This window comes from Corythoichthys intestinalis, chromosome 3, assembly GCF_030265065.1.
Source record: "Corythoichthys intestinalis isolate RoL2023-P3 chromosome 3, ASM3026506v1, whole genome shotgun sequence".
NCBI classification, from domain to species: domain Eukaryota; kingdom Metazoa; phylum Chordata; class Actinopteri; order Syngnathiformes; family Syngnathidae; genus Corythoichthys; species Corythoichthys intestinalis.
Genome location: NC_080397.1, coordinates 46,070,298 through 46,082,461, shown reverse-complemented (window position 1 = coordinate 46,082,461; position 12,164 = coordinate 46,070,298). Strand labels below are relative to the sequence as shown.

Sequence of the window (12,164 nt, the reverse complement as noted above, 5' to 3'; positions counted from 1 at the left end):
CAGATATGTCACCTTGAAAGGCAATTTAATATAAAAATACAATAGAGAACAACATGCTGAATAAATGTACAGTATGATAATGTTACATGATGCATGAACAACGAAATGAATCCTGCTGCTTCTAGTCCAGTGCAGCTTATTTGTTGATTTATTTGGGTTGATAGGTAACACATGCCTCCTAGCATGCATTGCAGCGCTACAAATGTATATAACAATCAAAAATCATGTTCTGTGCTAATTATTTATTCAATTACTGTTTCAGCTGTTTTATTAATCTTTCATTATTTAATTATGGTATTTGGTAACAGTTTATTTGACAGTGGCATCATAGGACTGTCATTCAGTAATGCCCATGACATTATCATGGGCATTACTGAATGCTTATGACAGATGTTATTATATATCATCCGGGAAATTATGTTACTACTAACACCATTTATGTCCAGCTTGGATCTTTAAATCCATTCAAAAGTGAGATAATTTGCCGGATAACACTAAATGACATCTTTTACAAGCATTCATTGATGCTCGTAAGAGTGTCATGTCATAATTATGTCTTATAACGCCACTGTCAGTAAGTGTTACCAAATACCATAACTAAACAATTAATGGAACAACTCGAACAGTAATTGAATAAATAATTAGCACATAACATGAATTTTGATTGTTATTTACATCTGGAGAGCTGCAATGCATGCTAGGATCCATGTTGAACAACAACAGTGTTGACAGCAGGTGGCAGAAGAGGTTAACTGCGTCCTGCAGGGAGCAGTGATGGCCAAATGAAGCTTCTTGAACTAATTAAGTTTTGCAGCCAATTGACTCAAAGCTTCATGGTTGTTCATTTGGTCTTACGACAGTCATGTGATGCCGCTGTCAAATAAAGTGTTACCAGTTATTATCTTTTGGTGTAAATATCCCATAATACAATGAGGACAGCTGCGGCCTATAGTCCAGTGCAGCTTATCTATGAACAAATGCCGTTTTCGTGTCACATTTGGTGGGTGGCCGCTTATAGTCAGGTGCGCCTTATAGTGCGAAAATTACGGTACTACCTTATCTGAAAATAATAATAATAATAACAAAATCCAGGAAACACTTAGTGGGCATATGCAGGTGGGCATTGGTGGAGATGAAGAAGCAGTAATGCATTGTGGTCCACTATTGTTGATTTGTTTGGTATATGGCGGAAAACACAGACAAGACTGAAAAAGCAGTTTCTGCTCTTGCACTCCTCTTTAAAAGAAACTGCAGTTTTTTAAGCCAAAAGAACTGTTGTGTTTGATAGAACAATATGTCTATATGCTTCCATAGCAGATTCATGGCGCATCACGCCCCCGAACTATTTTTAATTTGTCCGTTTTACCCTGAAAACCCCCGTTTACAGACTTCGCGCAACTGCTTTTGTTTCAACCTAGCCATATAAAGACGGTAAGTAGTCGTATTTATTATTCAAAATGTCTGTCATTTTTAGCTTAGAATCATTAATTGATGTCTAATATTTAGTTTAAAAAAGAAAATAACTTTTAATTATTCACTCGCATATTTTAAACTTTTAAACAAATTGTCACAATGAAAAATTTGGCGTCTGTTAAAAAAGTCACGGTTATCTACCTCATAACTATTGCTTAATTGTATTTTTTTGTTGTTGTTACTGTCGCATTTTCCCCGATATGTAAGATGATAATCGATCCACACAAAGAAAAATTGAAACATAACGTTTAAAAGGGCATTTATGTGAAAAAGAAAATCTCAACCACTCCTTGTTGTCTGCGATTTCCACATCGCGACCCTTGTTATATCACCATGTTTCACCCGTAAAATCCCCCAAAAATCTGGTTGTGGCCACTCACAGCTGTGTCTTGACACTCGGTGATACATGCTACATGGAGTTTTTGGATCGAAACATGGTAGGTACGCGATAACGTCTCGTTAAAATCGTGGCGTCTTTAATTCTGCTCTTGCGTGCTCTCGCCTCCAGTTAGGGTTTTGCTGTTTAAAATTTTTTTTTTTCAAAATGACCTCCTGTTCAAAATTTTTCTTCCCCCACAAAATTGAGATTTTAAGCTTTCCAATGATGTATCACACATGCATATCAGACAATTTTGAAATTTGGCCAAATGGGGGGTCTCAGAGCGGAACTTCAAGTCACCTGAGTGTTTTCCGCCATATACAGTATTTTCACGGGCTCAGTCTGAAAACTTAGCATACATCTTTACTATTTTCACAGACTGTTTTCAGATTCTAAAATGAGGTGTGTCAAAAAAATTTCCAATCGAAATGTTTTCAAATGATTGTTGTTACGTTATTATTGTGTATTGTGTCTAAAAGGATGTTGTCATGTTAATGAATACCTAAACTGACTTGTCCTAATATGATTCTTTTCTCCTTTTTGTTCAAACTGTGATGTCCTTTAGTTTTCATTTTCACTCCAACAACCACTTTCTGCTGGAATAAAACATCTCGTCTAAGATTTGTGCATTTGTCACTAGTGTGTTATGTCTCACTGTGCTGCTACATTGTACTGTGTACAACTGGGTTCTGCCTTCATGTGTATGCTAGCTGAGATATAGCATATAACTGACTGTGATACTGTACCGCTATTCTCCAATGACGAACGCAGGCTTTAATAATTTATCTGCATCAATTTGTTTTTGATATTTGATTTGCACTGTTAATTATTTATAAGCTGTGAAAAATAACAGTTGCACCTGCTGGGGGGAGCATGCTTCTTGTCTATTATAACCCTAACCTTCTTTTGAATGTTTCCCTTTGGACTTCTTTGAGGTGAAAACAATTTAGTTTGTTAAATACATCATGGTGGCAATAAACATTTTCAGGGAAAGTAAATACTGTATGTCATTATATTTGGTCATTACATATAATGAATTTTATCATTCATTGCATACTATAGCTGATGAAAACCAAGATACTGTATGCTAGCCTGGGGGCAAATAGCCACATATGAACTGGTGAATGCAAGTGCAAACGTGTATTTATGCAAACAAGCAAACTGCGACCCTCAATGCAATTTTCAGTGATGCAGTCAACTATAGGTTTCTTTTCACAGAATACAGTTACACGCGCACACACCCAGGGGCAGTGGACATCTAATGAGGCCCGTGGAGACATTGGATTGTCAGTCAGTCCTCAGTATCCTGACACACAGGCCATAACATGAAGGAGGTCTTCTTTTCAATAAGCAGAAATCTGTCAAATTGCATCAGAACTTTGCAGTTCGTTGGATGTAAAGAGATAAAGTATCTAAATCAGGATTAGGGAAGCATCATGGCGTCAACTGTAACAATGCTGTGTTTTTGTGACCCCACATTTGAAAACATATCTGCGTGTCCACGATTCTGATTTATGAGTAGGTTACAAGAAAAAAATATTCTAACCACTTCCCTTGTTCCATGACTGCTTGCAACACGGGCCCTCCAATTCTGTTCCTCAAATCAACAATGTGGTTCACAGTATTTAAGTCTTGTGTGAGAGGAGGCCTTGGATGGTCCCAAACTTGTCTTTCTTGCCTTGAGTTGCGCCACCAACATACTGATCCCAGGTGCTCACTCTTGTATCCCTGCCAAATTATTGCTTTACAGCACATGCAATTATGGCAGCATGTAATTATGACACCCTTACTGTGCTTATGACATGTCAGTCATTTAGGTGGAGTCCACTAGGCTTTGTTTAGTCTTGACAACATGGATAGATTTCTTCCCAAGTCTGGCACAAGTAAAACTTTAAAGATGAAGTATATTATAATATTGACAAAACAATATGGTATAAACATAAAGAATGTTCACTAACCACAATGTTAGGCACACTTTCATTAACTTCCCATACTCTACAATAAACTTAACCCAAAATGTTTTAGTTTGGTTAAATATACATTTATCATATTTACTGTATGTCAACTAAACACCAATACAATAAATAGGTACAGGGTAGTCAAAAAGGTACAATACTTCATCATAGAAGGGAATGTTATAATATTTCGTGATCCATTAGGAACACGACTCATTATGACAAAATGGAGTGGTTTACCATTGCAAATCATAACTATAATAATGAAAATTTAGTAAAACAATACACAGTATACGAAAAAGAAACTTTATTTAGCCTACCTGATAGTTTTAATATATATATGAGGATCTTTTGTGACCTCATTAGTTTATGTTTCGTGTTGCATGATGTTAACGTGTGTCAAGAACAACCACATTTGATATGTACTATAGTTCGATTGTTTTGTACGTTTGGAGGATGATTTAGTACGTAGATGGTTCACTCTTGCAAGTTCCGGTGGAGCCCTGATAGAAACTTTTTTCGAATTCCCACCAAAATAAACTGCGGAAAAATAAAATAAAAATATGCGGGCGATCAGGTGATTAAATCCAGTGTTCTGTCAGTTTCGCATACCGGTATGCTTTTATAGCTCTTTTCCTTATCTTAAATGTTGCTCAACTTAATTATACTTGTTAATTTACAGACATAATTCTGGACTAACCACGTACACTGAACTGCATTTCATTAAGAACAAACAAATAATGTATTTGTTGTTGTTTGTTTTCTTCTTCTGTCTGCTTCCTTTCTTTCTGTCCCCCCTAAACCCCATCGTGTTCGTTGCTTTCTCCTGATAAATAAAGGATAACGAACAACCACAATGGGAACAAGAGAAGTTTAACACAACAACAACAACAAAAAACAAATCCAGCATTGTACCAACAAGACCAGTACAAAAATGAAACAAAACAAAAAAAACACGTATTTGTTTGTTTGTTGCGTTACCAAACAACATACAAACAAAAAAATATATTATTTGTTTGTGTTTTGGTACTGGTCTTGTTGGTAGAGAAACCAGCATTTGCTGCATTTCTTGGCAATCCGCGATCGGGTTGTAGAGCCAGCAGCTTCAACAGGGAAGCCCAGACTTCCCTCTCCTCAGCCACTTCATGCTGCTCTTTCGGCGGAATCCCAAGTCATACACATGTGCTTTTTATGGAAAATAATTCAAATATTTTTGTTCTGATGGTAATAATGTTGAGCTGTGGCTGTGGGTTTCGGCCCACTTAAAGGACTGCATTTATTTAAATTTGTTTTAACTAAGGCTGTCAAAATTATCGCGTTAACGGGAGTTAATTAATTTTTTAAATTAATCACGTTACAATATTTGACGCAATTAACGCACATACCCTGCTCAAACAGATTAAAATGACAACAGTGTCATGTCCACTTCTTGTGTTTTTTGTCTCCCTCTGCTGGCGCTTTGGTGCGACTGATTTTATGGGTTAACATCAACAATGGCGAGCTACTAGTTTATTTTCTGATTAAAAATTTTATTAAAACGAAAACATTAAGAGGGGTTTTAATAGAAAATTTCTATAACTTGACTTTTATGTACAGTATGTTGAATGTATATATCCGTCTTGTGTCTTATCTGTCCATTCCAACAATAATTTACAGAAAAATATGTCATATTTTATAGATGGTTTCAATTGCGATTAATTACGATTTATATAATTTTTAAGCTGTGATTAACACGATTAAAAATTTTAATCGTTTAACAGCCCTAGTTTTAACTTCACATTTTACTTATGTTCCAATTTGCCACTATGTTATGAAAAATAAAAATACTGTTCAATGGAAAAAAGTTATTTTTTTAAAACCCAGATATCTCAAAAGCCCTTTTCACGTTGGCTGAAACACCGTTAAAATCCTATGATTTACATGGGCAGCCCTTGTATGTCAAAGCAATTTCCCGGGTCGACTGACACGGCAATTACACCAACAATTTCCCAGGTCGCGTCTTGGTATGTGAAAACAATCGTTAAATTCCAGGGTCACAGCACGATGGCTGATGACATAAATATCATGGCGGGTTGATCTCACTTCCTCTTTCTTTCCATCATTTTTGAGGGAAGTTCTAACTCAGGCTTTTCAGGACAGCTATACTTTTCGCTAAGATCGTCATCCATTGATTATGGTACGCCCGCCGGTGTTAACAGGTGTTCTGTCAAATTTTGCACCCCATCAGAAATTGCAACGTTGTGTTAAAAATGAACAATTAGTGTCTTTAGTGGGGCAAACTGAAACTCCGCTTACCATTTTGGTGGAGCTCTCTGGCTTTTTATGGTCCAGATTTTTAATCCTTGGTTCTTGCTCAGTAGTTGTTGTCGCTTTTGAAAGCTTAGATTTGAAAAAATTACGCACATCCATCGTGCCTCTTCGTTCCTCAGGTGGTTTTGGTGAAGCAAAGCTAGTTGTGTTACTTTGTATTTGTGGGTTTCTTGAATAAAACAACTTACTGAAAGGATTGATTGTTTTTTACTGATAGATCTTTAGTTACCGAACAGAAGAGAGGCATCATCAACATTAACTGTCCACTGGTGGGCTTTTTATCAGCTATCTCGAGCTTGCTGCGTATCGTAGGCGTAGCAAGGGTCCCCGGGGGCCCCAGGCAACAAGCAAAATGGGGCCCTTCGAGCGTGTGCAAGTAAAGGGGACAGTTGGACTTGGAGCAATAGGAGAAAGAGTAGCAACACAAAAATACCACCATTGGATGCGGAGGTATGTACCTTTGTGTGAAATCAGTAGTCAGATTGGCCGTACGACCCACTAAATTAAAATTATTCCGTAAAAACCACTGATTGGTGGACTACCAACCGAAATGAGTATTAAATTTGCTAATAAAATTGTTTAGGATTATTTTAGATACATATATGTTATATTTTTCGGATAAAGTATTTGACGAGGAATATGATAGACCCATTAATTGACATTAATAGCTACTAATAATAGCTCAGACTGGAAAAATCACCATTTCGTTAAGTAGTCACATGAATAATGAGGTGGCGTGTGAAAATCAACGTGAAACAACTCGGCAAGGACTTTTCAGAGAGTACTTAGTGAGTCACTCTTTCAACAATCATGTGGTATTAGTAGCTGATTGGACTTTCTTAAACATGAATAATCTACGTGACGTGGTTAGTGCTGATTGGGATTGATAACAGAATCGTTTGATAATCTGTCAAATGATTCCATGGTATTGAAACACTCCCTACACTTGTCGCTGTGACAGTGCAGTAAAGCTGCAAGTGCTAAATCTGTTGGCCCTCTGGGGGCCCCAGCTGGCTGGGGGCCCTGGGCAATTGCCTGGTTTGCCTAATGGGACGCGATGCCTCTGCGCATCTGTGACTTCCATGTGCTGTGACAAGCAGACATTTCTAATCAAACATGCAGACACGATTTGCTCATATCATTACAATAGTCACATGATCTGTTCGAAAAATAATTTTAACCCATTATAATTTTTTTTTTGCTCATTTCATTCATTTTTATTGTTTGTTTTATTGCTTTACAACTTTTATAGACAATATTTTACCGGAAAATTTTTCATTTTAAAATCATATATGGGGAAAGTCAATTACATGCAATGACACTTTTCGGCCAACTGCCCCCCCCCTCCCTTCAAAACCGCTTATGCCTGCACATGCCTAATTGATGGATGTTAACCTATTTATTTATTTATAATAGTTTTTTAAGAAAACATCTCATTAGTCTGTGCTGGTGCGCCTTATTTTGTGGGAAGTTTAAAGAAGCGCAAAAGCTGGATGTCCTCACTGTGTGCTGGTGCCTCGAGGGTTAAGAATAGCAGTTTTGCTGGACGATTAAGTGTCGGTTTTCAGTTAACTCCTCCTCTATACGCACGCTGGGGCTGCACTCTTTCACTTGAGCAGCCAACTTGTTATCAGGGCGCATTCTCGGGCTACGATGTGGAGGGAAAAGGGGACCGCGGCCAGATAAAAACACGCTACTCTTGACTTATTATCGTTATTGACGAACGAACAAACAAAAACAATTCAAACAACCTACTTAACTCTTTTTCTTTTAGGAGCAAAACAGCAACACGTTGGCGCAAACTTCGGGAGGCAAGTTTAGCCGCACATTGTCGCGGTTGTTTTTTTTTTTTTTTTTTTTCTTTCTTTTTTTTTTTTTTGGAGGGCGCTGTAGCCATTGTTTCCTAACACATGGATCTTTAGTACATCGAGGAGCCTCTTGCTGGCTTGGACTGCTGTAGTTTTTGTGGCCCCCGGGGCTCTACATGAGGACATCCCACAGTGGGGACGCACGCGCTTCCAAGGAGACCCACTTTGACAAGTTGTTGCAAATACCGTGGATTATTATTGACATGGACGTCAGGACATCGTCCAGAAGATGAAAAATGGACATAATCTTGTAGTTAGTTGTGCCCCTCCACTGAGCCGTTTGGACGATCTGATTACAAGTGGTTTGTTCTAACTCTTGCACCCACGTTTTTTTTTCTTTCTCCCACCCTTGTCGATCCACTTCACTTCTTTGCAAAAATGCCTCAGCTTAATGGAGGCGGCGGGGATGATTTGGGGGCTAATGATGAAATGATACCCTTTAAAGACGAAGGGGAGCAGGAGGAAAAGATTTCCGAAAATGTCTCGGCAGAAAGAGACTTGGACGACGTGAAATCCTCGTTGGTAAACGAGTCGGAAAACAACAGTAGCTCGTCAGACTCCGAGGTAAGAAAAAAAAAAAGGCTTTATCTTTTCCCCTCTCTTATTTGCATGAGTTTTATTTGAATTTGTTGAAAAGTTTAACTAGTTTGTATATGCGCATGCCCCTTGTCAGCAAGCAGAGAGGCGTCCCCAAACCAGAGCTGACTCGGAAAGTTATGAGAAAACAAGAGACTATTTTGCTGAAGGTAAGAACGACAAAAACGTCCAGTGTGCACTTATAAATAGTTTTGCATGTTTTGACTTACTTATCTTTATATTTGCAGCATTGAGAAGACAACACGATGGCGGTCTCTTTAAGAGCCCCCATTATCCTGGCTACCCCTTTCTCATGATCCCAGACCTCACTAATCCATACTTGTCCAATGGCTCTCTTTCACCCAGTGCAAGAACAGTAAGTTTCCATGAACTTTGCTAATCTCTAACACTCTTTCCTGTAGTCTCTCACACACTTCACACACTTGGGCAGAGCCTAAAAGTTTCTTGTGCACTGCCAGCCCGCCATGTTCCCCCAGAGCGGCCTCCTGAGGAAGTACTTCTTTGTCCTTTTGGGGGTGATCGAAATTATGTTCAGTCTTGCAGAGTTGCATTTTACTCTGAAAATGATAGAATAACTCAAAATTCTTCTACCGCTTAATCACTGGATGGTTACAAATGACAAAACCCAGATAGCAGACCGACGTTGAAAAGATGTTGGATCAACATTCCGCTGTCGATCTTATATGGTTGAATCAACGTCACTTTTGCACTCTCAATTAATATTGTTTCAACGTTGAAATCCTTATAAAACATAAACGTCATTTCGATTGTTAATAATATTGGAACAACGCTGAATCAATGTTATGTTTTCGACCAAAACGCCTGGTCATCTATAATTCAATGACTTTTCAATCATATTTCCCGGTCAATCATAAATCAACTATTTGTCAACATTAGTTCATCAACTATAAAACAATGTTAACCCAACCATCCCCTGACATACCTTAGAATAACAGTGTTTCAACGTCACTTGAAACAATCGAAAATTTCCGTGTCAACCAAACTGATGATATTCAATGTCTGTCTGCTATCTGGGAAAATGCATTGTAACATCGAACATTTGGCAGGGAATGTGTTTGTAATGTGCAGAAACTTTTAATCTTTAGCAAGGCTACTGTATATATGCAATTGTTTTTAATAGTTAATAATACCTATAAGCTCCGCATCTTTACACTGTGTATTGATCGTATAAAGGAATTGCTGAAGTCACACCCTATAGTCTCACCAATGTAATACTTTGCTTTGACACACACACACTCACACACCGAATGTATCACACTGCAGTGCCTGTGACAGTTGTTGTCCACATCCATTTTTGTAAGTTTCAATGAGAGCGATTTAAAGTGCTGATGGAGAGCTTGCATGGACTTGTTCAGTATGTCACGCTGTGTGTAGCTTTAATGCTAAAAATACTATGCTTTTTTTGTTATTAGGGCTGCAGCTATTGAATATTTTAGGAATCGAAAATTTGATCGATTAATCAAGTAATTGGATAAAACATGTTTTTACTTGGTAAAGAGCAATTAATAAATATACATGAGCAAACAAGACATTTCACCTAATATTGAACCATTTTTAGACAGTCAATGTCCTTATTTTAGATGTACATTGTTTTAAACAGCCAACAATTGCATCTCAGATGTGACTAGAAAAAACAACAAATTCACTGCTTTTACTCAAAAAAACCTAAAATCTTATGAAAAAAAATCTTATTCCTTACCTAAAAATGTCTCTACACTTGATAACACACATCACTTAAAAATTAAATGTTTTTCCCCACATGTTTCAATTGAATTTCCATTTGTGCCAAGCTATTTTTATGTTTTAGTTGAGTTTTAAATTAGTCTAAATGTAAGTCCTGATAGAATTTTGAGTTTTTGCAGTGTTGAAAATAAATGCACGATACCTGCTGCATTGGAACACATTAGGCGCCATTGCTACTTGGTGTTTATCCATCAATGAATACTGAGCTAAAATTGACAGTTAGCTTTATTATGTTTTTATTTTACACCCTCATCACTCTACAACGCTGTGTTTTTACAGATTAAATAAATCCTGTATGTAAGACACGTTAGCCATGCATCGACATTAGTCATAATTAATAGAAACCTAGCCTTTCGCAGTGCTAACGTTACATTAGCAAGGTACAGTAACGTTAGTCTTATTTATTAGTGCTGAGAAGTCTACTGCTTTAAGATGGCGGCTTTTTACTAACGCCGGCGAGTCTGCCATTTCGCATCTAGTCCTATATACATGCAATATCTATGAGCCGCATCAGATGCTACCACTGTAGCATCATGTGGGCGTAGTTTGTAGTAGCTGTCGGCTGCAGTCAGGTATTATTGCTTCTTCCTCTACGCACATGACATCAGCGCGTTGTGCCTCATTAAAAGTAGTCCGGGCAAAACATCATGCTTAGAGCTGGCAAAATTAAATGATTCCTCGAGGTGGAGAAAATACCTCGATCAATTTTTAAAATGGAGTTACTCCAATTATTCAAGTAATCGTTTCAGCTCTAGTTGTTATTGTTACTATTATGTTTAGCACAATATTCATAAAATGGTGATATTTCAGATAATTTAAAGATACCTACTAAAATAAACGCAATTCACCATGTTCATGTAATTAAACGTGTTTTTCTCCAGATTATATTAGGGAATTGACTATACTTTGTACAAAGTAGTTTCTTATAAAAAGAGTGATGCTGGTTGTAGTTCCTCAGATTTGTCCATCCCCCAACTCTTGTCACCCCCGCCCCCCAAAAACAAGTACTTTCGTTAAGGCCCGCAGGCATCAGACTGAAAAGACCCCCTCCCATCTTTTTTTTTTCCATCGTCTTTTCATTCTTGCAGGCCCTCTCCCTTCACCTCCCTGTACCTTCCATTCAATTAGAAAGGCGTTAGTTCACCATTGTTATTCTGAACAGTCTTGATGGCTTCATTGGAGGTCTCCATTGGGGCTCATTAACTAAATGGCCACTTCGGTCTCACTGGGCCGTACACAGCAACTTGTAGCTTATATATATTGTTTATTTTGGCCACCAAAGTCGATCTATATAGTACAGCATTTATGTGACATGGCTGTTGTAGGTCATATTTGCACGTTCGTATTATCTTGTTAGCTAATTGAGTGATTCAATTTGTCTTTAGTTGTTTTCATTTAAATTTTAGCTTGTTTCTTTAGATGAAATAATAAAAAATGTGAAAAGCTTAGACCCTTGTCATGTGCAAAGAAAAAGAATGAGGTCAATGGGGCAGAGCAAGCTGACTGCATCTATCATCACCGTAGCAGAAAAAAAACAAGCTGACAAAAGCTAGCATACTTAAAAGCCATCTTGGGGTCTCCTTATTGCATTCTTTAACATCAAGTATGGTAGTCTTATTTAGGGATGTGACAAAGTATCGAAATGGTGATATATCGTGATACTTTGTATCCCAAAAGTTTATCTATATGCTCTTGCCAAGAATCGAGATGTCGTTTTAAAAAGGTGTCAATGTAAAAAAAATAAATAAATAAAAAGGAACCAAGAAGTTGCTACCAAAATTTTCTATCATAATACTCAGATAGCAGACCGCCATTGAA

General features: G+C 37.6%; 1 protein-coding gene across 2 annotated transcripts in view; it reads left to right on the top strand.

The window, feature by feature from the left end:
* The first annotated feature begins 7,721 nt into the window (after positions 1–7,721).
* tcf7l1b (transcription factor 7 like 1b) overlaps positions 7,722–12,164 on the top strand; it is a 71,613-nt gene continuing 67,170 nt past the window's right edge. For both annotated transcript variants that reach the window (XM_057832603.1, XM_057832604.1), the window contains exons 1-3: positions 7,722–8,549; positions 8,659–8,731; positions 8,810–8,937. In XM_057832603.1, the coding sequence (XP_057688586.1) occupies positions 8,364–8,549; positions 8,659–8,731; positions 8,810–8,937 (387 nt within the window). In that variant the 5' untranslated portion in view covers positions 7,722–8,363. The remainder of the gene's footprint in view (positions 8,550–8,658; positions 8,732–8,809; positions 8,938–12,164) is intronic.